This window comes from Coturnix japonica, chromosome Z (genome assembly GCF_054131305.1).
Source record: "Coturnix japonica strain WE chromosome Z, WE-NBRP24, whole genome shotgun sequence".
In the NCBI taxonomy this organism is placed as follows: Eukaryota; Metazoa; Chordata; class Aves; order Galliformes; family Phasianidae; genus Coturnix; species Coturnix japonica.
The window spans coordinates 6,122,615-6,150,146 of NC_140702.1; the positions used below are offsets into that span (position 1 = coordinate 6,122,615).

The 27,532-nt window shown below is 50.5% G+C and overlaps 2 protein-coding genes across 2 annotated transcripts; both read right to left on the reverse strand.

Annotated features, from left to right (window-relative positions):
- Window positions 1-10,338: 10,338 nt before the first annotated feature.
- Window positions 10,339-26,726, reverse strand: LOC146753679 (uncharacterized; the record flags this gene model as incomplete). Its single annotated transcript, XM_085529414.1, has 16 exons — window positions 10,339-10,487; window positions 10,733-10,792; window positions 10,963-11,065; window positions 11,182-11,283; window positions 11,435-11,590; window positions 11,847-12,023; window positions 12,143-12,280; window positions 12,446-12,593; window positions 12,859-13,010; window positions 24,284-24,431; window positions 24,697-24,848; window positions 25,006-25,158; window positions 25,393-25,497; window positions 25,750-25,839; window positions 26,156-26,267; window positions 26,536-26,726. Coding segments are annotated over 16 exons (2,136 nt in total), but the record flags the coding sequence as incomplete, so codon positions are not given.
- On the reverse strand, window positions 21,944-23,828 carry LOC146753680 (maestro heat-like repeat-containing protein family member 7). Its single transcript, XM_085529255.1, has 6 exons — window positions 23,685-23,828; window positions 23,273-23,428; window positions 23,027-23,121; window positions 22,801-22,976; window positions 22,571-22,630; window positions 21,944-22,325 (listed from the first exon to the last, which is right to left on the reverse strand). The coding sequence occupies exons 1-6, from the start codon at window positions 23,826-23,828 to the stop codon at window positions 22,177-22,179; spliced, it is 780 nt and encodes a 259-aa protein (XP_085385381.1). The 3' UTR covers window positions 21,944-22,176.
- Window positions 26,727-27,532: the final 806 nt, after the last annotated feature.

Below are 27,532 nucleotides of genomic sequence, written 5' to 3' on the forward strand. Positions count from 1 at the left end.
ACTGATCCTTCAAAAACTGCATAAAGGATGCATAGAAAGAAGGAGGAGCACGCTCAAAAACCACCATTTCTGTACAATTAGTTGCATTAGTTGCTCCCTCTGGAGCTGTATGCAGATACCAAGTAAGCATTGCTAACCATGCAATGTTATATAATAAATAAATAAATAAATAAATAAATAATAAATAAAATATAATGTTATGATGTGGAATACTGATAGCAGAATTACAAAATTATTAAACCAAGACAGTTTGTTTGTTTTGTGTGTGCATGTTTTTATTATTATTGTTCTGTTTTTCCTTTCTTACTATGGGAACTGGAGAAAACTACAAGGTATAAAACGTCACATCTACTCTAAAGCTTAATGCCCTTCTTAAATGGTTTAATATGTTCTGAATTGGTTAACAGGGAGAAGTGTTTGGAGGCTGAATGAATGCCTTGCATGTTGTTGTGTATGCCCTTTATTGCTGTACACTGTAGTCTGTGTAAGGACTTGTTCTCCAAACCATCTGAATGTTTGTTTACCATGATGCAGCAGCTGTCTCCTTTGTTAAGAAGGAAGCAAGAAAAAGACTACATTAAATTCATTCACTCTTAGCAGAAAGGAAACAAAGAAAAGAAAGAATTTTTAACCTGCTGTTAGCCATGTTTGTAAATAAAAAATCACTGTTTAGAAATACCTGGGAAGTAAGTACACCATTCTGGAAAGTCAAATAAATGTGGTGCAAAGCAAACTGTCTCTGGCTTTGCCAAATCAGGCCTTCATTGGCCGAAAGATCCCTCCCTTTTTCTTGTACTGATAAAGAAATTCCTTTTATGGTTCTACTATTCTCATTAGTTATTTTGGGAAGATTATCTCCAGTCCAGCAACTCAAAGGTTTTGGGATGTACCTCTGGTCCCAGTTCACCTTGCTGAACCTGTCACACAGCTTTCTTCTGCTCTAGACAAGGACTGGGTGCTTCTAAAGGTCATGAAAATGTGATATGGAGCAAGGAAGGGAAGGTTTTTGGGTTCCAGGGAGTGTCTGAACAAACTCGACAGAGTATTTCATACTTCCGTGCTGAACTGCTCATAATCACCCTCAGAGGTGCTGAACTCTACAGCTCCCTGAAGAAGTTGTATCTAGGTGGCGGTCAATCTCTTCTCCCATGTAACAGTGATAGGATGAGAGGTAACAGCCTCAGGTTTCAACAGAGGAGGTTCAGGTTGGATATTAGAAAAAAATTCTTCCAAGAAAGAGTGGAGAGATGTTGAAGCAGGCTGCCCAGGGAGGTGATATAGTCACTGTCTCTGGAGGTGGTCGAGAAGCATATAGATGTGGCACTGAAATACATGTTTTAGTGGCATGCTGGTGATAGGTTGGACTAAATGATCTTAGTGGTCTTTTCCAACCACTGCATTTTCAGCAGTGATACTTCAGTGTCTTCATCAGAAATTCAGAGAACAAAAAGAATCACTTAAAACAAAGAGAAAGTTGTATGATCAGTGACACAGCCAATATGAAAAGCAAAGTGGAGAACATTCTAGAGAGAACTCTTTGTTCAGCTAAGTACTAGGTCTAGATCATACACTGTGAAAAAGAAACAGAAAGGAGCATTTACCTTGACCATCCAAAAGAAGATTTTATTTCCCTACAGTGCTAGCATCTTGTGTATTGAGAGCAAATTAATCTCCTGGACAAGAAAATAAATCATTGAAGTGATTTAATCATGTTGGATGAATCATTTTAGATACTGAGTGGGTCATGGGACAAGCTAGAAGGAAAGATGACTTGTCAAGGTTATTTCCAGCTTAATTTTACATTTATTCTATGATTTGTACCATTGGTCATGTTCATTATCAGAATCTGAGTTTTCCATTTGAGTTGCCTTATGGGTCTGGCAATATTTTCCTATTCCTGTGCTGTCAGTCTTCACACTGCATTACACCATCCTCAGTAAATATGAACTAATTTAACTCAGGAAAGAGCAGGAAGCTTCAGGGAGGGAAAAGGAGGAGATAAGTTAGAATTAAATGCTTCACATCTGAAGGTGCTGCGGTAGATTTAGCTCTTTAACCAAGGAAGAGAGAAGTCATCACCAGAGGAGAGGGTTCACCTTGGATGTCTGCCTGGTGCCCACCAAGATACTTTCACAATCAGCAGGACAAGGGGAGAAAATAAGTTGAAAAAACTGTATGAATGAGATGAAACCAGGGAGATCACTTACCTGTTAGATATGGACAAAAGAGAGTTGTATCAGGGAAGATAATTTGTTGCCCAATTAAAACTGACTAGTATGGCAAGAAACAAAGACAAAACTAACATCACCTGTCACAGAATGATAGAACCATGAAAGCTGGAAAAGACCACTTGGATCATCTAGCCCAATCATCAGTCCATCACCACCATGTCCACTAAGCCTCCTCTCCTCCTTCTTCACTGACCTTGGTGATTGCAGGGCTGTTTGTCTCACATCATTCTTGCTCATAGCTCTCACATATGCTATGCAGTGGTTTTAACCTTCCTTAAAAAAGTTATCACAGAAGTGCCAGCAGCATCACTCCTTGACTCAGCTTTGGCCAGCACTTGAACTGGTTCTGTCTGACATGGGGCAGCTACTGGCCTCTTCGTACAAAGAACAACACTGCAGCCTCTTTGCTGCCACAGTCCAGACATTAGACATGTAATACAACCTGAGAAAAATATATTACTTGAAATTATGTAGTTCTTTTATTAAAAATCTCTTTTAAACCCTGTGTTTGAGGTATTTCATGACCTCTACCACAGTACTCTTTTTTTTTTTCCCTCAGCATCACTTTGCATTTGCCATCTGGATGTCATGCTTGGATCTGAATTGATAAGTGAAAAAGCTGCATCTGACAGTCCTTTCCAGATGTGCCTGTTTGACTCCAGCTGGTGAAGTTGTTTCTCAAGACTTGCTTCCTCTCATTCATGTTCTTTCACACTGAACTGTAAAATCAGCTCCCAACTCCCGGTCTTTAGGATAAGTGGCACCTTTTGGAATTTCTGATGATCTAGCTTGAGCTAGATGCCATGAAGATGAACAGCAGGAAGTCAGTGAGAGAATTGTTTGAGGATATTGAAAATGAGAGATGGTTGGGTGTCAGTGAGTAATTTGTTTCCTCAAGGGATAATATACCCAGAGGATAAACTTCCGTCTCCACTGATAACAGCAAGGTGGTGGTGATAGTTAAGAATAGAAAAGCAGGTTTCAATGTAACAGAACGTTGCTGGAAAAGCTAAATAAAAGCCAATACTTGGCATTAAAATTCACAGCAGATAGCAGGCCAAATCTTCACTGAGCTGAGAAGGTAGCAGGATCTTTGGCAGGTACAAGTGGAGTTAAGACACAGTATTCATGTGAACGAATCACCACATCTTTCTGTTTTGCAAAAGGTGATGCTGATCTCTTAAAAGAGGCCTACATATGCCACAAAGACTTCTGTCCACATTTCTAGTGCTTCTACCAGGGAGTTTCAGAGAAAATATCAACTCGTTGTTCCTGTAACATTTCCTCTGAATCTTGTTGGATTTAATGAACTTTGCTGAATTCAAAACAGGGTTTCCATGGAAACTTTGCCAGTTTTTCAACAGTGCACTGTGACGTTCACAGCTCCGAGGCAAATCAGTTACATGGACTAACTGAGGACCAAGGATTCTTTTCCTTCAGGGTCTCCAGCTCAAGAAGATGCCCTCTGTGATGACAGCTCTTGAAATGAAGAAAAGGGTCTGGGGCCATAAGCTGGCACTCAGGGTGGTATTTTTAGTGATTGGGTATATCCATAAACAGTTATTTTTTTATCTTATCCAAGTTTCCTCAAGATGGACTTTCCCGAAATTTGATGAGGTGCCCTTTATCTGTCAACATCTGCTTATTCTATCTTCTTCTCTTTTTAAAAATGCCATATTTTAAAATGAACACTGGAAATTTTCTCTTCTAAGCATTTCTTCTTCCAACACCCCATCCCACTGATTGAGCATGAGCGTGCATTTAGTCGCTCGGAGAAAGGAGGATGTGAGAGGTCCATGGAAAAAAATGGGACTCATCCTCTGTTGTTGAGGAGAGAGTGGCTCAGAGCTCGTGCTGCTGCCGGGTGCCTGGGACTGGAAGCCTGACTCCAAGTCCCCCTCCAAGTGGTTCGGCTTCTCCTCAGTGATAGTGACTTTGTCCTGCTTGGAGGTGCCGCTGTCGGGGCACTCGCGTTGTGTTTGGTCTGGGCTGCACTGCAAAGGCACCGGGCCACAGTCCAGGCTGGCGACTGTGTTTTCTGGCAGGCTCAGATCAGCCCCTTCAGCAGAGCTGGGAGAAGTGAGTGCCTGGACAATGATGACCTCCTTCCCTCCATTGCTGTTGTCACACAAAAGGCTGTCATTTGAATTGCAGTGACTTGTGCTTCCCATGAGCTCTCCGTTGATGGAAGCACTCTCTGAGCCATCAGCACTTGACCTGGCTCTTCTGGGTTCACAAGGGCTCGATTCACCTAGGAAGGAGTGAATACACAGTGGTTAGCATCCAACTTTCTCTGTCCATGGATGCAAAGGCTTGGTGCAGCCTGTCAAGTAGGCTTCAAACAGCTTGAGAGGTTCCTTTGGGAAAACAGGGGTCAGCTGAAGATGTCAGGCACGGGCTTGAATGCCAGAAGGAGGTACAAGCCCACTGAAAGAATGAATTCTACCTGTGTTGCTGACAAGCAGTGTTTTGAAAGCTGGATTTGCACCCTTACCTGCCAGGACCACGAGTTCTGCTTCAGAAGGCTCCCTGGCACTGCACTGTAGTTGGCATTTGGACATAGGGGATTGTCTGCGCAGGCAGAAGCAAGGACACCAACTGCCAGCTGGTGATTCCTTCCTCCTGCTGGGAGAACTTGGTCTGGAGAAAAAACAGAGCATGCTGTCAGGTGTGATGCAGGGTGAGGGAAGAGCTGCACTGAGCTCTTGCCAATAGTTGCCCGTTCCTGGCACTGCCTATTTCTGCTGAAACACAGCTTAGAAACGCGCTCTGTTTCAAACAGCAAAGGATGCTTCCATTCCTACAGCTCAGCCCTCAAGTCCTGCAGGCTACATTCCTTTCAATGGTGTCAAGCAAGATGCGGAGCATGTGAGCAAAGGCTCCACAGCCAGACAGGACAGGAGCTGGCAGGCGTAACTGCTTTCTGAGGAACTGTGCAGCCATAATGGAAGCTCTAAAGCATCTCTGGCTCTTACACTAACACCTCCTAGGACTCAGCTCACTGCCATCTCTAATTTCTAATGCCAGCAAGTCCGACCAACAGCTCTGCTTAGAGGAGAAGTGCAACTGGTTGCTGGCACGTGGCCCTGAAATCTGGAAAACCCCAAAGTTTCCAGGTACAGCCAGCACAGGCCAGGATAGATGCCAGCGTGGCTTTCTGCATCTCGGGACTGCCTGCTCAACCAGGAAGGAAAGGCACCTTGTGTGGCTTCACTGAGCCCGTCAGGCAACTGTGTGTTAGTTGAATCCTTGGAGATATAATGGACAAAAAGTAAACCAATAAAGCCCGTCTGACCAGTTATGATAGGAGCTGGAAAGGGAAGACCTCTTTACCTTTCAGATGGAAAATCAATGATTGTGTGGAATCTCCCCGGTACAGCTGTGGGGTCTTCCTCCACTTCGATCTCACTGCTTCGTGTCACAGCACGAGAGCTGCTCTGGCCTCTTCTCAGAGCCTGTGCCTCCTGCAGTGAGCAGCTTTTGGGCAGGAGAAGACTCCCACACAGACTTGGGCTCAGGTGGAGAACTGTGCCCTGCAAGGGAAAACCACAGGTAAGAGGGAGGATCAGAAAGCAGCAGCACAGCCATCCCAGTTCTGTATTTTTCTCAGACTTGCTTATCTGAGCCACTGGAAGAAGAGGAGCTCAAAGTAACCGGGTGCTCAGAGGTATGCTCGTGGCAAAGGACACAGTCATAATTAAGAGCTGCTCACTGTATTGAAACAGGAATGAAAAAAAAAACAAAACCTAGAAAACAGGTCTGGGAACTCAGAAAGATTTTCTGCCACACTTCAATCATGCTTCACCCCCATTCAAAACATTATAAAGGCAGGGATGGTTTTCTCCATGTAAAGTCTGGCCTCGGTAACTCTCAGGATTCAGCAACAGAGTGCCATATTCTTATCTAAGGCCAGAAGCCTCCTGTCCCGTTGAGAGTCAAAGCATATTTGAAAGATCTTGGAGAAGGCCTGGATTGGATCAAGATCAAGCTAATGGAGGAAGACGCTCACCTGCTCCCTCTCCCATGGCTGATGTGGATTTGGAGCAGAAGAGGCCGTTTGTGTGGCTAACGAGGAACTCCACCACTGCTGTCTGCGTCTGCACTTCCAAGCAGGCAGCTCCTCCACTGGCACAGGCTGACTGGCTATGCTGGGATCTGAAGAAAAGGCAGATCATACCAGTCATTCCTTCAAGACTGTTTCCCCAGGTCTGAATTTTTGCAGCCCAAAGCAGTCCAACTGGGCTCTGGAGACTTCCGCAGTGGGCAATCAGCATCGCCACCTACGAAATTCTCCTGGATGATCAAGGATACGGCAGTCCCAGCTAAACAAGAGAGCAGAAACTGTGCCCCTAGGGTTGGGGGGAGAGCAGTCCAAGCTCCTCCTCTGCTGCCTGCCACTTCTGATAGCTTTTACAGGAGAAGAGCACATTAGATGAAGAAGAAGGGAGGATTGCTTTCTTTCTGGAGAGCAGAACTAAGCGTTGTGCTTAAACAAGAAAAAGAAGTTTACCTTAAGAGGTTTGGAGCCCACACTATTGCTAAATTCTGAGCATCCATGTTGGTGATCAAGCAGTTCCCAGCGAGAGATGCCAAATGACGTATCAGGTACTCCAGCATCCTGGAAAACAAGAGGGGCAGATGTTCAGCACCAAAAAGCAAGCTGTGCTACAGTGCACAAAACAAACTTCACTTCATGCTAGTTGATGTCATTGCTACCATCCCTGAATATGACGTAGATTAAACGTTCCCAGTGCCACCACGCTGCAGCACCAAGCCCTGCAAAGCACAGCCACAGCCACCGGCTGCACCAACCATGCCCCCATGCCAAGGAACTGACCCAATCAATTGACCCAATGCATTCTTCAGCTGCTGCAGCGTGCAGACGCATGATGTTGCAGGTGTGAGGCAACACCTGGAATCGCATCATCGCCCTCTGAAAGGCAGCAGGGCTGAGCTCAGCAGACGGAGCGCAGCACTGACCTGTAGTGAGGAGCAGGCAGCTGCTGGATGGTGTCCTTCATTCTGTGCACCCGCTCCTCCTCTGCAGCAGCGCAAACAGCGTCCTGGAAAAAGGCAGGAAGGGATTCAGACACCAGTCAGGCTGGAGAGCTGCCACAGGTTTGGGAACCATGGGGACAGCGCATTGGTGGACAGCACCGAGGCAGACTCGATGCCTTCCAAGAGGCAACAGGGAAACACAGCAGCACGCAGCCCGTGTCATCAAGGCCAAGCTGTGCAAGTTCTGGGGGGCTTTACTGCCTGATTGTGCAGTGCAGCTCCTCGCAGCAGCCATTCAGCTCCAAGTTGCTATTAACCCCATTCTACCAATAGTTGGGGAACAGCAAAGGAAAGGGAATTCTCACAAGCATTGTGAATAGCTTAAATAAGCAACTCTTGGCACCACTACAAGTGCCATCAGTGAGAGGCAGGATGTGACAAAGACATGCCTCATGGGGCTAACAGATAGAAGACCTCAGAACTAGGGCACTGCTGCAACCACTGGCCAGGATGCCCAGGGAACAGGTACATGTCATTTCCAAGACATTACCCTGTGCTTACCAAGAACTTGGCATACAGCTGCTCGGTCAGCAGAGGGTTTGTGAGCTCCCTGAAGTACATCTTACATAGGGAACTCACGCTGTGAATGTCTCAGACACTCAGCTCGGGAAGCTACTCTGAATCAAATACACACAAAATATAGTCAAGAAAAGGAAGGACTACAGCAGGGCCTTCCATACGGTCACACATCACACGGAGAAGCAGGATAGCGCTCGTGGCACAAAGCTCGGTGATGGAGAAATCAAGGCTGCCTCTAGGATAGTGCTTGCAAAGAGACTTGTGCTCTAGACACCTCACAGATTCAATGTTCTTCTCTGGACACATCTCAGGATTTCAGTGTCCTACTTGCAGTGAGGGGGAAGTCCTCTTCAATGAGGCTCAAGCTCCCACATGTCTGAGCTCTTGGTAAGGTGCCTGAGTGCCTGGGTTTCACAGCCGTAGCAATGCCATAGTACTGGCCAACATACCTGGTGTGAGAGAATCTGAGCTCAGGCTCATCCATGAACTCAACAACTAGTACAGACTTTTTGAGCACAGCTTCCAGTCCTGAATAGATCCTGGCCAATATAAAAATGCTGCTCCTTAACATGACAAAAGATGAACCCAATTGCACGGTCCCTGAAGTAGACCTAAATCTCCACCTAGCACAGAAAGCACTGCTTCCATCAGCCAGTATGAAACCAATGGAATCCAAATTAGATCCCCATTTCTCAACAATACCAGTACAAAGGGCCACTCCAGCTCCAGATGCCATCAGAGTTTGCTCCAAATCCCTGCTGATGGGCCGCACTAACGCAGCCGCAGGAGAAAGAGAGCATGAGCCGCGGTGTTGGACTGACCTGTAGCGCCGGCGATGCTGCAGGGCTTTGCACGGGCTGAGCTACGAAGCTGCGGTTGCCCCGCCGGCACATCGCGGCCGGACGTTATCCTCACACAAACACAGTCCTTTCACCTGCTGGTCAGCAAACAACAGAGCACAACACACACCAGCAAACAGGACTCATGCAAAAAAAGGAGAAAAAGAAATTGCTAGAGGGTGTTTCTCAGAAGCACAGAAGCACAAGCCAACTGGAAGATAACTGCAATTATTCTTGTAAGTAATGTCTTCTGTTGTCTTCATGTAGCCGCTACTGAGCAAAGCAAACAAAGTCAGCCGGACTTTCATAAAACCAGATTAATCTGCGAGGCACAATGTAATAAAAGAATGATTTTTATTAATAAACTGAGTGATAGCAGTTGTCAGAAGAATGAATATGTCACACACAGGGGTAAACTCCCCACAGCAAAACTAGATGTAACATTTCCTATCCGTGCTTCATCCTCACAGGAAAAGCCCTTTCTTCACAAGATGTTCTGGAAGGAAGATGGTAAGAGACGTGAAAACTGAAGGATCCCAGCCGAGCTCTCCAGTAGCTCCCACAGTACGTAGATGGTCGCAGAGACAAAAGGTCAAGTCCACTTTTAGAGGGAACTTGGTGATGCTTCCCACTAACGTTACACCAACTTCAGGTAAGTCTGCTTGCTTTCACGTCCTTACAAAAGTACATGGAATGGATGATTATCCAATTCTTTGTTGACTGTTGCTGTTGCTTTTATTCCAAGTCAAATGCCACTGGATTTGCTGGTATCCTTTCCATTCTATTGCTGTGGGCTTTTAAAATTGCAATTTTTCCATTTCAAAATTGGAACTTTGGCACTGCTTTCCCATTTCCAACAATGCAGTGAAATCCTGGTCTCATTTGGATGACAATAAGAAGAACCAGATTGCATTCTGAAGAGGACAAAACATGATTGCTCCATCCTTGGCTCTTGTGCAAGGGGACACTAATACCAATTCAGTTCGTAGGAGAAATTTCCTCCGGTGACCTTGTCCCCATGCCTTCCTTCATCTTCCATTGTTTTGTTGTTGCGTTGCTTTTATTAGTAGTACTAGAAACGGTAGTATTGTTGTTGTTTGAAGAGTCAAATGTCATCAGAGAAAGTTTGCAGAATCCTTTCTAATTCGGTTTTGAAATGCAAACTCAAAAGCATAGATGTTGAATTCTGGATTCCTGGCTCTCCAAGACATAGGAAAAGAAAATGTGGTTTTTTGTCTTTTTCCACGTGACACTAATGCCCAGGCACACAGCACTATAAGCAAGCTGGAGCTTTGCTGCCCAGCATTTTGGCTTTGCAACAGCTTGGAAAACCATAACTCTTCTGCTTGTTTGTTTGAGATCCAAGAACTCATATGATGAGTTCCAGATAATTCATGGAAATTAGGATCAGTTCTGCGTCTGTGTGCATGCGTGCTGCACTCTAGTGGTCACGGGCAGACGTCTTCTCCAGATCTTCCTTGCAAAGGCTTTCTATCGTGCTTTTCAATTTCAATAGTCACTACCTACAGACCCAGTTCTAACCACCTTGGTTCCTGTTCTTTCTTCCAAGATGTCAGTACTCCAAGGCGCCTGCCGTTGTTCAGGGGGTCTGACTTGCATGACAGGAACGCGTGTCCCAGTAACGTTGCTGTACAGGTGTCCTAGCAACGTTGACGAACAAGAATTATCCCTCAGAAGGCTATGCAGGACCAGCGGAAAAGTGCTGGGAGCCTTCTCCGTGCTGGTGCCGCCTTCTGCCTTTGTTGTCGTAGTATCTGGATGGTCTCAGATGCCACAACACGGACTGCCAGATGGGGGTCATCTTCCAAAGGCTGAAGGGCTGCAACAGAAGGAAACAGAGCAGAGATTGAACCCCCAGTCTGCAGAGAGCCACCAGCTTCTCCTCCGGACATTGCCAGCCCCAATCTTTGCTTTTCCTGGCCGGGTCAGCAGGAAGACACTGCTCAGGATTGCCAGGAATGCTCCTCTGTCCCTGCAGCATTTCCTTGCAGCAGGGCAAAGCACAGCTGCATGCTGCCCAGCTCTGCCCCCAGCCCCAACACACACAGCACTGCCCTCACTCACCACTGCAGAGTTCATTCAGCATCTCCTCACTCTGCTCCCTGGAGTGCTTCCCAATCAGCCCTAGGGAAAGAACTCCGTCAGACACCCACTTCACCATACGGTGCCCGAGGGTGGACATGAGCAAGGCACCCACTGGGGCTACCGGCATGGGCAGGCTGTACCTGGGGGCTTCAGGGCTGTGCCTTCCTGCCAGGGCAGGGCCCAAAGAGGGACGCAGGGGTTGGGCTCACCAATGAATCTGACAGCCTGGCATCGCAAGGAGGCCTGAGAATCCTCCAGGTATGGCAGGCTCTGCTGCAGGTGGCCTTCCACTCCCTTTCTGTCCTTCTGCAGCTGAAGAAGAGCACAAGAGCATGGGTTTGCAGAGTGTCCACAGCTGCTGCTGCAACCCCTCCTCCAGCATCCCCTTTCCCCCAGCAAAAAGGTGGGGGCTGTGAGATTGTCCTCACCAAACACTTCATGATCCCCGCTGTGTTCTTCTGCCAGGCCTGCTGCTTGAGCTCCTTCCACTTCAGGAACTTTGCACAGGACACAAGGGCTTCCCCAGATGCCTACAGAACAACAGATGCAGGGACATGGCACCACACACACAGACACACATCCCAGTGTCTGAATGCTTGCTCAACTTGCTCTCAATTGCACATCACTGCTCAGCTGCCAGCACACCACTGCCTGCACACTGCTCAGCTCTGAAATTCGTACCTCTGCTATGCTCGGTGTCTCGTCACTCATGTGAAAGAGCAGAGGGAGCAGGGCCCTGCGCACGGTCTTCTTCATGCTTCCCTTCTGAGACCACAGCACAGCATCCATCACATCCGTGAAGAGGCGGATGGAACCTTCTCGCACTTCAGAAGATGCCTGAGGGACAGCGGAAGGACGTCAGACCTCAGCAGCACACACTCACTGCCCATGGTGAGCATGAGTGTAGGCTGAGCCCCAGCACAGGGGCCTGACATCACCAAGAACAACCAAGCTGCACCAGCAGGGACACGGCCTGCTGTGCTGCAGAGCCCACAAGACATCTCATTCCTGAGAGCCCAGAGAAGGAAAGAAAGGAGAAGATGCTCCTGTCAAGTACCCACCCGCAGAGCTCAGCCTCCCACAACAGACTTACGTGATTAAAAAGAGGCAGGATCTTCTCAGCCAGCTCCAGAGCAAAGGGACTGGCGTGCCTCTTCCCCAGATGGTGCATTGCATTCCTGAAGATATTCAGCACCTTCACAGTAATGGCTGTGTTGGCAAACAGCAGGTTCTCCATGACGCCTGGAAGCAGGGCCCGGATTTCTCTTGCCTGTACAAAACACACAGTTTCCTTTCCATCAGGAGGACAGCGGCTGAAACACAGTGTTGCCTATTGCCCCAGCACCAGGCTGGCAACATGAGGCCTTCGTTTGACAAGGTCCTGCTCACCGTCTCAGGTCTATCCGACAGCAGCACGAGACGTCTGAGCACCAGCCAGAGCACTGGCAGGCTTTCCACATTCAGAAGCTTCTGGAGCAGTGCTGGCTTACACAGCTCCTTCACCAGCTCTTCAGTGGGAGGCATCGCCTGAAACCAACACAGCAGTGAGAGGCAGGCAGAGGCAGCAGGACATCCTGCACCCTGCAGCTCCTGGCTGCTCTGGCACCTCAAGGCAGGGCACTAGGGAGACATAGCCCAGCCTGAGCTAGCAGTGCTCTTACGGAGAGCACGTTCCCTTGTCCAGTAACTCACAGTCAAGCGAAGGAGGCCCAACTCCTCTGTGCTGATGCTCAATATCTCACACAGATGTTGGTCCTGCAGAACACTGCTGAGATCATCCCAGATCCGCTTGGATGCTTCCAGCTGGGTCAGCACACTCTTCAGTATGTCCAGGGTAGTGCTATAAACAGAGAGCAATGCTGTGTCAGCAGGGCTGCCTTAGCCACAGCACCATGGCTCAGGCAGGAGCCTGATGGGGGGCTCTGGGCTGCCATGGTTGGTACTGGCTGCTGCAGCCCTGAGCGGCCCACCAGCACTGGAAAGCACAGTGGGATGGAGGGCCTGCTCCTCGGGATGTCCTGCAGCTTTCCTTGGCTCTGGCAACCAGACCATTTCTGAGCCCTGTTCTTCACATGGAACAAACGTGGGGCTTTCTGGGCTGATACCTGTCAGTCTGTGGGAGGTCGGTCAACACACTCCTCAGAACATCCCTGGGAAACTGGAAGGTCAGCAATTCCAGCATTGAGTGCAAGGTCTGCTGAACTGATGTGCTCTGGATCTTCAGGTTGGCGTGGATGCATCCCAGAATCTCTGGCACCTGTTGTGAGAACACAGGGAGACTGCTGCTGCCACTGTATTGCTGCCATTTGCCTCCCAGGCTGTGTTATTACTGCCCTTCCCACAGCTCTTTGCTGCCTTCAAATGGCTTCAGTTCCCAAGAGCGGTGGCAGGCAGGGTAGCCTCACTCTGCTTACATCCATCAGCCAGGTGCCAGGGTCTCTCCTAAGCACATCCAGCATAGTCTCAGCCCACTTCTTCTCATCCACACTGTAGTCCCCAGTGATCTTCTCCAGGGTTACGAGGGCAATGTCTGTCCTCTGAGAAGGGGCAAGACTTTTTCCAAGGCCCTGCAGTAAGAAGGAAAAAAGGAGGGAAGGCATGTTAAACAGAATGAGAGAATAGCGTCTGGAGCAGGATGAGCACAGGCAAAAGGAAGGATAAAGACCGTCCCTTCATGTCAAAAGCATTCTGTGGGTTCATGCCTGAGCCCCAGCTTGTCTCACAGGTACTCCTGAGCCATAGAGACAGCTCTGGGATGCAAAGAATGAGAGTGCCCGGCTGGAATTTTCATGTCTCTTTACCTGCTGCCAGGAGCTGCTGGTCATGAAGTTACTAAGCTTCCAGATGCGCCCCAAAGCCCTCTCACACACAGTCTGTGTCTTGGAGATGCTGAAAGGCAGCAGCACCTGTGAGGAGAGGAGCTGCTGGTTAGCCTGGGAGCTGCTGATGCCCACTGCAGGAGAAGCAGGTCTGCTGAGCTCCTGGCTGGAATCACAGCATCCATCCAGGCTTCCCCTGAGCTTAAGCCAAGCCCATCATGGGGCTACTGCCGCCGGGGTCCCTTGCCGGCTCCAACTGCTGCCAGTGCCGTTTCCATGGAGCGGGATAAACTTCCACTAGAAGGGAGCTCTGGGGGCAGAACTTCACAATAGACAGACCTCCAAGATTCCCTGCAGCCGACTCTTGACGCTGGCAATGGGACAGACATCTAGTACAATCTGCAGCATGTCGTCCATAGCTTCCAGGGTCTGTAAAGAGAGCAGTGGGTTGTGGAAGTCTTTCAGGGTTCCCTTTCATACCCAGGAGACTGCTGTGAACCCCTCTGGCTTCCAAGGAAGGATACCCACAGATATGCGCACAGGGGCACCCTGCAAGGCTGCTGCCCTCAGACCAGGCTACAACACAGGCTGTTTGCCAAGCCCAAGGCAAGAGTGAGAGGGGTGAGGGTAAGCAAGGCTGCTACCTTGTCCCACAAACATCTTGATACATCTCTGGACACAAGTAATGCAAGCGGCAGCCCAGAGGCGTGGGGTCAACAGTAGATTGACCCCATGTAATACATACCTGGTTGTAGAGGGAAATGTTCAAGGCCCTGGCTGGAGGAAGGTAGAAGACGACGCTGCAGCACACCTTGAAGAGATGGACTAGTTCTTCCTCCGTAACTGCATTCACTGTGCTGCAATTAGAGAGACACTGATGCTAGGAGCGGTGCCTGGGTGCTGAGGCAGGGCTGGAACAGGTCCTCCCCTGGGCAAGGCTCCCTGAGAGGGATGGGGAGCCCTGCCAGGAGGTGCCTCCTCCCCCACGGGGCTGCTCTGGGTCAGAGGACAGTCCTGATGTCACCAGCTTTGGGGCGACGGCCAAGACTTAGCGGGGAGCTGCGTCAGGGCCACCAGGATGGTGCCCGGGGGATGTGCTGGCAAAAGCAGGGGCTGGGCAGGTACCTCAAGGCAGCAATGGTGTTCATGCAGCAGTATCTTAGTCCGGTGCTCAGCTGCTCCATGGGCTCCTCACACAACAGAACCTGCAAAGCACAATCAGGATGGCACCTGGCAGCTGCCAGCACCCAGCAACTGCAAACCTGCCACCGGCCGCTAGGGCCTGAGTCGCCCCAGTGGCCCTTGACAAACACTGGCACACTGGTGCTGCTGTCCACCTCCACTGCTGAGCTCTCAGCAGCACCTGGAGTCCCATCTGGGGCACTTGGGTGTCTGTGCGTCATTTCCCTGCCTCCCTCTCCCCCTGTCCTGTCCTTCTCACAGGGTGCAGCTACCTGGGTGCCATGTCCCCTCACCTCAATATTCTTGCACTGATTTTTCAGCAAGCACAAGATACTGGGGCTCAGTGTGAGGCCCGTCTGTCCAGCGGTGCTGCACAGGATGCAAATGCTGTTGAGGAACCGCAGCTTCTGCACCAGATCCTGGCAAGCACACAGAGACCGAGGAGTGTGAGTGGGGACAGCCGTGGCCAGGGGGACCAGGTGTTGCAGGGTGTGGAGCAGCGCAGGACAGCTGCAGGACAGCAGCAGCTCTGCCCGGCCAGCAGCCCTCCTGCAGCCTGAAGGCAGAGCCAGAGGGACCGTCTGGAGATGCAGCTACAGCCACGATGGAGATGGCTGCTCTTACCATTTCCATGCTGATGCTGTTGGCTTGGATGAAATCCGCTGCCTCCTGTTCCACATCAGGCAGAGGCAGCAATTCAGCATCTGACCAAGGAGAGTGAGCAGTGCTCAAGAGGGGCCAAAGGCAGGCGGGAGCAGAAGAAGGAGCTCTGCCCTCTCCGGCCCTGGGCTCGCTCCCCTGGCACAGTCTGCCCGTGACAAGGGGTCCTGGTGTGGAGCAGGGGGCACTCGCTGCCCCAGCCCTGCCCACCCCGCTTTGGACCCTCACTCACCAGCATGCAGAGGGGTGACCTCGGTCACTTGGTAGGGCTCCGCTGGAGATCTTCTGTCCTGGGGAGCCCCACTCTCCTCCCCGGCCATGCTGGAGCGGCTGGGGGATCTCTCCTCCATCCCGTTTACAGGATGAAGGCTCAGACTATGGATGTGGCAGCCGCGGGGCTGCCAAAGGAACACAGAAACGACTGGGGCTGCGCTCGGGGGCTCTTCGCCAGACCCGCACACTCCTGCCCTGTCTGCTCGCTGTCCTGACGGACACTGCAGGCCGCCTGCTGTCGCTGCCAGCTCTGCCTGGGTGTCACAGAGATGGGTCACAAAGGGCTCCCCAGGACCCACCCGAGCAGGGCTGGTTCCAGAGCCCGGCTGAAATGGCTCAGAACAAACTCCTTTTTTTTCTTTTATTTCTGAATTGTAAAGATGTAAATAAATGACAAGTTTCACACAGAAGATACAGTTCTCTGCCCCTATTTCTTATTTGATGTCATCACACTGTCAAATAAGTGGGAGCACTGCAGTCCAATAAGGCAATTCCCTACACTTGGTCAGAAGCAGCTGAAATTAACACAGACAGATGCTGTTACCTTTCTGGCAGTTTTCTAACATCAACGAGTGAAAAGTTTGAACTCAGCCATTAATGCAGCATGTCAGTTACTATTTACTAGTTTAAAATTTTTAATTTTAAAATTTTTAAATATTTACTATTTATGATTTTAAAAAGTGACGCCTCTAATTAGAAATTCTGATGATGAAATTTGGATGATCTATGTCAGCGTTTGGCTATACCTTTATGTGCACGCCTGTGTTTAATAGCGGTTCCATTCAACTGAGTGGTCACCTCTTTGTCCCATATGTGCCTTGGGCTTTGAGGAGGACCTGCTCCATGATCTTCCCAGGCACAGAGATTAGGTTGACCTGCCTCTAGTTCGCCTGGTCTGTCTTTCTCCTTTTCATAAAAACAGGGCTAATGTTTCCCTTTTTCCAGTCACTGGGGACTTCACCGGACAGCCATGGTTTTAGATATGATAGAGGATGTGTATTATGCGGGCTGCAGCAAACGTAGGGTCATGATATTGTAGCATGGTGGGGAGTCACCTCTTCTCCCAGGTAGCTAGTAACAAGATGAGAGGTAATGGCCTCAGGTTGCACCAGGGGAGGTACAGAATGGATATCAGGAAAAATTTCTTCTCAGAACAAGTAGTGAGGCATTTCGACGGGCCACCCTTAGAAGTGGTGAAATCCCCATCCCTGGAGGTTTTCAAGGAAAGAGAGGATGTGGCACTGAAGGACGTGGCTTAGTGGGCACAGAGGAGGTGGGATGAGTTTGACTAGATGATATCAGAGGTCTTTTCTAACCTTAATGATTCCATGAATTAGGGGTTAAAATCTACGTCAGTTAAGCAATACCTGTTCAAGATTCTGGCCAATATCATCCACTTCTTAATCCTGCATCTTAAAGGTGGCATTGAGCTTCCTTTATTTCCATGATGCCATGTGAGGGATCTGTGTCAAACCCTTGGGTATCTACCCACAAACACCCAGAGGCACCTCATAGGGCATCAAATAGAAGGGCACTGACACACACTGACGAAGCCATTCTGATTCTTCCACGTAAATCCTGCAGCTTTTGCTATTCCTCTCAAAACCTGCAGAGATAACTTTGCTGTTTGCAACTATATTTTTTTAAAAATCACTTTGTTCACACTGCAGACACCTACACCTGTACTGATGGACCAAAGCAGCACTGGAAGCACTGCAAACAGCTCGTTTTTTGAGGATCCACCTGCTACAAAAAATAACTTCTTTGTGAAACTCTCAGGCACCAAACCACACCACTGTGCACAACACACATCCCATATTCTGATCAGGAAAATATGCCACTTGCTGTCATGGTCAGGTCTTGGCACCTCTGGACAATGCTTCACTCGCTGCCCTCTGTCACAGGAGCTGGCACAGTGGATAAACAAGAAATTCACTAGTGAAAATGACAAGTATCCTTGTAAAGATTCTATGTTTCAACTGCAGTAACAGACGATTTGAGTTCTGCTCTACTGGAGATAGTACAGCAGCAGCCATCCAAAACAGAAGACAAGTCTGATCGAGGAGGCTCTCCAGTTTCCAGTGCTGTGGCCAGGCACTGTCCTGTCCTGCTTTCCATGCGTCCCATCCTGTGATCAGCATTCACATCCTGCCCAGAGCTCTGTCATGCCCAGGTGTGCTCATGTACAGCACAGCAGTATAACTATACAGCAGTTCTTTGTAGAGAAGAGGGGGGAACACTAAAAAGAAATGAAGATGAGGAGCTAGAAGCTGATTTGGTGATGTGCCAAAGTGGACTTCTGTTTGGCTGGGCTGGGGTAGAGACAGCCACACTGACCAGCTGGAGAGGGCTGAAGTGTGCAGCTGACCTGTCTGGTAGATGAAGGAAAGGCTGTTGATGTGGTCTACTTAGACTTCAGCAAAGCCTTTGACACTGTCTCCCATGCTATTCTCCTGCAGAAGCTGGCAGCGCGTGGCTTGGATGGATACACTCTCGGCTGGGTAAGGAGCTGGCTGGAGGGCTGGGCCCTGAGAGTGGTGGTAAAATGAGTTAAATCCAGCTGGCGACTGGTCTCGAGTGGTGTTCCCCAGGGGTCAGTGATGGGGCCTGTCCTCTACAACATCTTTATTGATGACCTGGATGAGGGCATTGAGTGCACCCTCAGTAAGTTCACAGATGACACTGAATTGGCTGGGAGTGTGGATCTGCCTGAGGGCAGCGAGGCCCTACAGAGGGATCTGGACAGGCTGGAGAGCTGGGCTGAAGCCAATGGGATGAAGTTCAACAAGACCAAATGCCGGGTCCTGCACTTTGGCCACAACAACCCCATGCAGCGCTATAGACTTGGGGCAGAGTGGCTGGAGGATTGTGTGGGAGAAACGGACCTGCAGGTACTGATTGATGCTCGGCTGAACATGAGCCGACAGTGTGCCCGGGTGGCCAAGAAGGCCAACGGCATCCTGGCCTGCATCAAAAACGGTGTTACTAGCAGGAACAGGGAGGTAATTGTCCCCCTGTACTCGGCATTGGTGTGGCTGCACCTTGAGTACTGCATTCAGTTTTGGGCCCCTCACTGCAAGAAAGACATTGAGGCCCTGGAACGCGTTCAGAGGAGGGCTACAAAGCTGGTGAGGGGTCTGGAGCACAGGCCTCATGAGGAGCAGCTGAGGGAGCTGGGATTGTTCAGCCTGGAGAAGAGGAGGCTCAGGGGAGACGTTACTGCTCACTATGACTTCCTGAAGGGAGGTTGTAGTGAGCTGGGGGTTGGCCTCTTCTCTCATGTAATCAGTGATAGAACCAGGGGGAATGGTTTCAAGCTGCAGCAGGGGAGATTCAGGCTGGACGTTAGGAAACATGACTGCTCGGAAAGGGTAGACAGCCATTGGAATGCACTGCCCAGGGAGGTGGTGGAATCACCAACCATGGGAGTGTTCAAGAAATGTTTGGATATTGTGTTGAGAGATATGATTTAGCTGAGAATTACTGGTGATGGTTGGACTGGATGATCTTCTAGGTCTTTTCCAATCTTGATAATTCTGTGATTCTGTGATTCTGTGATCAACAGCACCACACAGCTGTGGGTTGTGCATGCAAACTCACTCTGGATACTCTTGATCCCACTGTCTAGGTCACTGCTAAAGATGTTAGAGAGCACCATTACCAAGATTAGGCATCTTGATATCAAGACTGGCTACCAGCAGGCAGCAAATCTCACACTATAAAGGAAATCAGATGTCTGCTTAAGACACTACAAGACCACCAGCTTTCCTTTAAAACTCAGTGCACATCTGAAATTCCATGTGAGAGTATAGAGTGATTCCTTTTAAGCATATTCTTGACAATCAGAGCCTGAAATGGGGTACATAATGCACAGCATAGTCATCTAGTCAAAGGAAGTGATTCCCTTGACATATTTTGCGTGGGTGAAGCCTCACTTTCACCTTTGAATGATAGATAGAAAGCATTACTTTCAGAGCAGCTCTCATGCTGCTGCTGGTGGACTGTCTCTTTGCTAAGGGATTTCCTCAGCAGAATACAAGTGGAAGTACAAGCCATCTTGAAGAGAATGGCTTGCACAGGGTGGTGTGGCCAAGATTGGAGCCTACTGGAGAGGTGACACTCCTACGCACAGTTTCTGGATGACAGAAAAGGCACAGCAGATAATGCTCAGCCGCAATGTGCTGGCAGAGCTCCTGGAGCTTCACAGCCAGAAGGAAGCAAAACCCTGGCAGCAGCTTCAGCTCATGCACTGCACAAGGCTCCTAATGCTCTTGAACCTCGGTGCAGCCACACTGCAGCATGACAGCAGTCCTCTTCAATGAGGCTCAAGCTCCCACATGTCTGAACTCTTAAGCAGGTGCCTGAGTGCCAGGGTTTCACAGCCTTAGCAATGCCATAGTACTGGCCAACATACCTGGTGTGAGGGAATCTGAGCTCAGGCTCATCCATGAACTCATCAACCAGTCCAGACTTAATGAGAACAGCTTCCAGCCCTGAAGAGATCCTGGCCAATATAAACATGCTGCCCCTTAGTATGACAAAAGATGAACCCAATTGCACGGTCCCTGAAGTAGACCTAAATCTCCACCTAGCACAGAAAGCACTGCTTCGACCAGCCAGTGTGAAACCAATGGAATCCAAATTAGATCCCCATTTCTCAACAATACCAATACTAAGGAGCCACTCCAGCTCCAGATGCCATCAGAGTTTGCTCCTTCTCCCTGCTGATGGGCCGCACTAACGCAGCCACAGGAGAAAGAGAGCACGAGCCGCGGTGTTGGACTGACCTGTAGCGCCGGCGATGCTGCAGGGCTTTGCACGGGCTGAGCTACGAAGCTGCGGTCGCCCCGCCGGCACATCGCAGCCAGACGTTATCCTCACACAAACACAGTCCTTTCACCTGCTGGTCAGCAATCAACAGAGCACAACACACACCAGCAAACAGGACTCATGCAAAAAAAGGAGAAAAAGAAATTGCTAGAGGGTGTTTCTCAGAAGCACAGAAGCACAAGCCAACTAGAAGATAGCTGCAGTTATTCTTGTAAGTAATGTCTTCTGTTGTCTTCATGTAGCCACTGTTGAGCAAAGCAAAGTCAGCCGGACTTTCTTAAAACCAGATTAATCTGCGAGGCACAATGTAATAAAAGAATGATTTTTATTAATAAACTGAGTGATAGCAGTTGTCAGAAGAATGACTATGTCACACACAGGGGTAAACTCCCCACAGCAAAACTAGATATAACATTTCCTATCCGTGCTTCATCCTCACAGGAAAAGGCTTTCTTCACAAGATGTTCTGGAAGGAAGATGGTAAGAGGCGTGAAAACTGAAGGATCCCAGCAGAGCTCTCTAGTAGCTCCCACAGTACGTAGATGGTCGCAGAGACAAAAGGTCAAGTCCACTTTTGGAGGGAGCTTGGTGATGTTTACCACGAACGTTACACCAACTTCAGGTAAGTCTGCTTGCTTTCACGTCCTTACAAAAGTACATGGAATGGATGAACATCCGCTTCTTTGGTTGACTGTTGCTGTTGCTTCTACTCCAAGTCAAATGCCACTGGATTTGCTGGTATCCTTTCCACTCTATTGCTGTGGGCTTTTAAAATTGCAATTTTTCCATTTCAAAATTGGAACTTTGGCACTGCTTTCCCATTTCCAAAACTGCAGTGAAATCCTGGTCTCATTTGGATGACAATAAGATGAACCAGACTGCATTCTGAGGAGCACAAAACATGCTTGCTCCATCCTTGGCTCTTGTGCAAGGGGACACTAACACCAATTCAGTTCGTAGGAGAAATTTCCTCCGGTGACCTTGTCCCCATGCCTTCCTTCATCTTCCATTGTTTTGTTGTTGCGTTGCTTTTATTAGTAGTACTAGGAACGGTAGTATTGTTGTTGTTTGAAGAGTCAAATGTCATCAGAGAAAGTTTGCAGAATCCTTTCTAATCCAGTTTTGAAATGCAAACTCAAAAGCATAGATGTTGAATTCTGGATTCCTGGCTCTCCAAGACATAGGAAAAGAAAATGTGTTTTTTTGTCTTTTTCCACGTGACACTAATGCCCAGGCACACAGCACGATAAGCAAGCAGGAGCTTTGCTGCCCAGCGTTTTGGCTTTGCAACAGCTTGGAAAACCATAACTCTTCTGCTTGTTCATTTCAGATCCAAGAACTCATATGATGAGTTCCAGATAATTCAGAGAAATTAGGATCAGTTCTGCGTCTGTGTGCATGCGTGCTGCTCTCTAAAGGTCACGGGCAGACTTCTCCAGATCTTCCTTGCAAAGGCTTTCTATCGTGCTTTTCAATTTCAATAGTCACTACCTACAGACCCAGTTCTAACCACCTTGGTTCCTGTTCTTTCTTCCAAGATGTCAGTACTCCAAGGCGCCTGCCGTTGTTCAGGGGGTCTGCCTTGCATGACAGGAACGCGTGTCCCAGTAACGTTGCTGTACAGGTGTCCTAGCAACGTTAATGAACAAGAATTATCCCTCAGAAGGCTATGCAGGACCAGCGGAAAAGTGCTGGGAGCCTTCTCTGTGCTGGTGCCGCCTTCTGCCTTTGTTGTCGCAGTATCTGGATGGTCTCAGATGCCACAACATGGACTGCCAGATGGGGGTCATCTTCCAAAGGCTGAAGGGCTGCAACAGAAGGAAACAGAGCAGAGATTGAACCCCCAGTCTGCAGAGAGCCACCAGCTTCCCCTCCAGACATTGCCAGCCCCAATCTTTGCTTTTCCTGGCCGGGTCAGCAGGAAGACACTGCTCAGGATTGCCAGGAATGCTCCTCTGTCCCTGCAGCATTTCCTTGCAGCAGGGCAAAGCACAGCTGCATGCTGCCCAGCTCTGCCCCCAGCCCAAACACACACAGCACTGCCCTCACTCACCACTGCAGAGTTCATTCAGCATCTCCTCACTCTGCTCCCTGGAGTGCTTCCCAATCAGCCCTAGGGAAAGAACTCCGTCAGACACCCACTTCACCATACGGTGCCCGAGGGTGGACATGAGCAAGGCACCCACTGGGGCTACCGGCATGGGCAGGCTGTACCTGGGGGCTTCAGGGCTGTGCCTTCCTGCCAGGTCAGGGCCCAAAGAGGGACACAGGGGTTGGGCTCACCAATGAATCTGACAGCCTCGCATCGCAAGGAGGCCTGAGAATCCTCCAGGTATGGTAGGCTCTGCTGCAGTTGGCCTTCCACTCCCTTTCTGTCCTTCTGCAGCTGAAGAAGAGCACAAGAGCATGGGTTTGCAGAGTGTCCACAGCTGCTGCTGCAACCCCTCCTCCAGCATCCCCTTTCCCCCAGCAAAAAGGTGGGGGCTGTGAGATTGTCCTCACCAAACACTTAATGATCCCCGCTGTGTTCTTCTGCCAGGCCTGCTGCTTGAGCTCCTTCCACTTCAGGAACTTTGCACAGGACACAAGGGCTTCCCCAGATGCCTACAGAACAACAGATGCAGGGACATGGTACAACACACACAGACACACATCCCAGTGTCTGAATGATTGCTCAACTTGCTCTCAATTGCACATCACTGCTCAGCTGTCAGCACACCACTGCCTGCACAGTGCTCAGCTCTGAAATTCGTACCTCTGCTACGCTCGGGGTCTCGTCACTCATGTGAAAGAGCAGAGGGAGCAGGGCCCTGCGCACGGTCTTCTTCATGCTTCCCTTCTGAGACCACAGCACAGCATCCATCACATCCGTGAAGAGGCGGATGGAACCTTCTCGCACTTCAGAAGATGCCTGAGGGACAGCGGAAGGACGTCAGACCTCAGCAGCACACACTCATTGCCCATGGTGAGCATGAGTGTAGGCTGAGCCCCAGCACAGGGGCCTGACATCACCAAGAACAACCAAGCTGCACTAGCAGGGACACGGCCAGCAGTGCTACAGAGCCCACAAGACATCTCATTCCTGAGAGCCCAGAGAAGGAAAGAAAGGAGAAGACGCTCCTGTCAAGCACCCACCCGCAGAGCTCAGCCTCCCACAACAGACTTACGTGATTAAAAAGAGGCAGGATCTTCTCAGCCAGCTCCAGAGCAAAGGGACTGGCGTGCCTCTTCCCCAGATGGTGCATTGCATTCCTGAAGATATTCAGCACCTTCACAGTAATGGCTGTGTTGGCAAACAGCAGGTTCTCCATGACGCCTGGAAGCAGGGCCCGGATTTCTCTTGCCTGTACAAAACACACAGTTTCCTTTCCATCAGGAGGACAGCGGCTGAAACACAGTGTTGCCCATTGCCCCAGCACCAGGCTGTCAACATGAGGCCTTCGTTTGACAAGGTCCTGCTCACCGTCTCAGGTCTATCCGACAGCAGCACGAGACGTCTGAGCACCAGCCAGAGCACTGGCAGGCTTTCCACATTCAGAAGCTTCTGGAGCAGTGCTGGCTTACACAGCTCCTTCACCAGCTCTTCAGTGGGAGGCATCGCCTGAAACCAACACAGCAGTGAGAGGCAGGCAGAGGCAGCAGGACATCCTGCACCCTGCAGCTCCTGGCTGCTCTGGCACCTCAAGGCAGGGCACTAGGGAGACATAGCCCAGCCTGAGCTAGCAGTGCTCTTACGGAGAGCACGTTCCCTTGTCCAGTAACTCACAGTCAAGCGAAGGAGGCCCAACTCCTCTGTGCTGATGCTCAATATCTCACACAGCTGTTGGTCCTGCAGAACACTGCTGAGATCATCCCAGATCCGCTTGGATGCTTCCAGCTGGGTCAGCACACTCTTCAGTATGTCCAGGGTAGTGCTATAAACAGAGAGCAATGCTGTGTCAGCAGGGCTGCATTAGCCACAGCACCATGGCTCAGGCAGGAGCCTGATGGGGGGCTCTGGGCTGCCATGGTTGGTATTGGCTGCTGCAGCCCTGAGCGGCCCACCAGCACTGGAAAGCACAGTGGGATGGAGGGCCTGCTCCTCGGGATGTCCTGCAGCTTTCCTTGGCTCTGGCAACCAGACCATTTCTGAGCCCTGTTCTTCACATGGAACAAACGTGGGGCTTTCTGGGCTGATACCTGTCAGTCTGTGGGAGGTCGGTCAACACACTCCTCAGCACATCCCTGGGAAACTGGAAGGTCAGCAATTCCAGCATTGAGTGCAAGGTCTGCTGAACTGATGTGCTCTGGATCTTCAGGTTGGCGTGGATAAATCCCAGAATCTCTGGCACCTGTTGTGAGAACACAGGGAGACTGCTGCTGCCACTGTATTGCTGCCATTTGCCTCCCAGGCTGTGTTATTACTGCCCTTCCCACAGCTCTTTGCTGCCTTCAAATGGCTTCAGTTCCCAAGAGCTGTGGCAGGCAGGGTAGCCTCACTCTGCTTACATCCATCAGCCAGGTGCCAGGGTCTCTCCTAAGCACATCCAGCATAGTCTCAGCCCACTTCTTCTCATCCACACTGTAGTCCCCAATGATCTTCTCCAGGGTTACGAGGACAATGTCTGTCCTCTGAGAAGGGGCAAGACTTTTTCCAAGGCCCTGCAGTAAGAAGGAAAAAAGGAGGGAAGGCATGTTAAACAGAATGAGAGAATAGCGTCTGGAGCAGGATGAGCACAGGCAAAAGGAAGGATAAAGACCCTCCCTTCATGTCAAAAGCATTCTGTGGGTTCATGCCTGAGCCCCAGCTTGTCTCACAGGTACTCCTGAGTCATAGAGGCAGCTCTGGGATGCAAAGAATGAGAGTGCCCGGCTGGAATTTTCATGTCTCTTTACCTGCTGCCAGGAGCTGCTGGTCATGAAGTTACTAAGCTTCCAGATGCGCCCCAAAGCCCTCTCACACACAGTCTGTGTCTTGGAGATGCTGAAAGGCAGCAGCACCTGTGAGGAGAGGAGCTGCTGGTTAGCCTGGGAGCTGCTGATGCCCACTGCAGGAGAAGCAGGTCTGCTGAGCTCCTGGCTGGAATCACAGCATCCATCCAGGCTTCCCCTGAGCTTAAGCCAAGCCCATCATGGGGCTACTGCCGCCGGGGTCCCTTGCCGGCTCCAACTGCTGCCAGTGCCGTTTCCATGGAGCGGGATAAACTTCCACTAGAAGGGAGCTCTGGGGGCAGAACTTCACAATAGACAGACCTCCAAGATTCCCTGCAGCTGACTCTTGACGCTGGCAATGGGACAGACATCTAGTACAATCTGCAGCATGTCGTCCATAGCTTCCAGGGTCTGTAAAGAGAACAGTGGGTTGTGGAAGTCTTTCAGGGTTCCCTTTCATACCCAGGAGACTGCTGTGAACCCCTCTGGCTGCCAAGGAAGGATACCCACAGATCTGTGCACAGGGGCACCCTGCAAGGCTGCTGCCCTCAGACCAGGCTACAACACAGGCTGTTTGCCAAGCCCAAGGCAAGAGTGAGAGGGGTGAGGGCAGGCAAGGCTGCTGCCTTGTCCCACAAACATCTTGATACATCTCTGGACACAAATAATGCAAGCGGCAGCCCAGAGGCGTGGGGTCAACAGTAGATTGACCCCATGTAATACATACCTGGTTGTAGAGGGAAATGTTCAAGGCCCTGGCTGGAGGAAGGTAGAAGACGACGCTGCAGCACACCTTGAAGAGATGGACTAGTTCTTCCTCCATAACTGCATTCACTGTGCTGCAATTAGAGAGACACTGATGCTAGGAGCGGTGCCTGGGTGCTGAGGCAGGGCTGGAACAGGTCCTCCCCTGGGCAAGGCTCCCTGAGAGGGATGGGGAGCCCTGCCAGGAGGTGCCTCCTCCCCCACGGGGCTGCTCTGGGTCAGAGGACAGTCCTGATGTCACCAGCTTTGGGGCGACGGCCAAGACTTAGCGGGGAGCTGCGTCAGGGCCACCAGGATGGTGCCCGGGGGATGTGCTGGCAAAAGCAGGGGCTGGGCAGGTACCTCAAGGCAGCAATGGTGTTCATGCAGCAGTATCTAAGTCCGGTGCTCAGCTGCTCCATGGGCTCCTCACACAACAGAACCTGCAAAGCACAATCAGGATGGCACCTGGCAGCTGCCAGCACCCAGCAACAGCAAACCTGCCACCGGCCGCTAGGGCCTGAGTTGCCCCAGTGGCCCTTGACAAACACTGGCACACTGGTGCTGCTGTCCACCTCCACTGCTGAGCTCTCAGCAGCACCTGGAGTCCCATCTGGGGCACTTGGGTGTCTGTGCGTCATTTCCCTGCCTCCCTCTCCCCCTGTCCTGTCCTTCTCACAGGGTGCAGCTACCTGGGTGCCATGTCCCCTCACCTCAATATTCTTGCACTGATTTTTCAGCAAGCACAAGATATTGGGGCTCAGTGTGAGGCCCGTCTGTCCAGCGGTGCTGCACAGGATGCAAATGCTGTTGAGGAACCGCAGCTTCTGCACCAGATCCTGGCAAGCACACAGAGACCGAGGAGTGTGAGTGGGGACAGCCGTGGCCAGGGGGACCAGGCGTTGCGGGGTGTGGAGCAGCGCAGGACAGCTGCAGGACAGCAGCAGCTCTGCCCGGCCAGCAGCCTGGAGATGCAGCCTGAAGGCAGAGCCAGAGGGACCGTCTGGAGATGCAGCTACAGCCACGATGGAGATGGCTGCTCTTACCATTTCCATGCTGATGCTGTTGGCTTGGATGAAATCCGCTGCCTCCTGTTCCACATCAGGCAGAGGCAGCAATTCAGCATCTGACCAAGGAGAGAGAGCAGTGCTCAAGAGGGGCCAATAGCAGGCGGGAGCAGAAGAAGGAGCTCTGCCCTCTCCGGCCCTGGGCTCGCTCCCCTGGCACAGTCTGCCCGTGACAAGGGGTCCTGGTGTGGAGCAGGGGGCACTCGCTGCCCCAGCCCTGCCCACCCCGCTTTGGACCCTCACTCACCAGCATGCCGAGGGATGACCTCGGTCACTTGGTAGGGCTCCGCTGG

Coding starts and splice junctions, on each gene's coding strand:
- LOC146753680 (XM_085529255.1), bottom strand. CDS start 23,828: ATGGAGAACCTGCTGTTTGCCAACACAGCCATTACTGTGAAGGTGCTG. Junction 23,429..23,684: donor TCCTGCCTCTTTTTAATCAC/GTAAGTCTGTTG, acceptor GCTGTCCCTCAG/GCATCTTCTGAAGTGCGAGA. Junction 22,977..23,026: donor AACACAGCGGGGATCATTAA/GTGTTTGGTGAG, acceptor GCTGGGGGAAAG/GGGATGCTGGAGGAGGGGTT.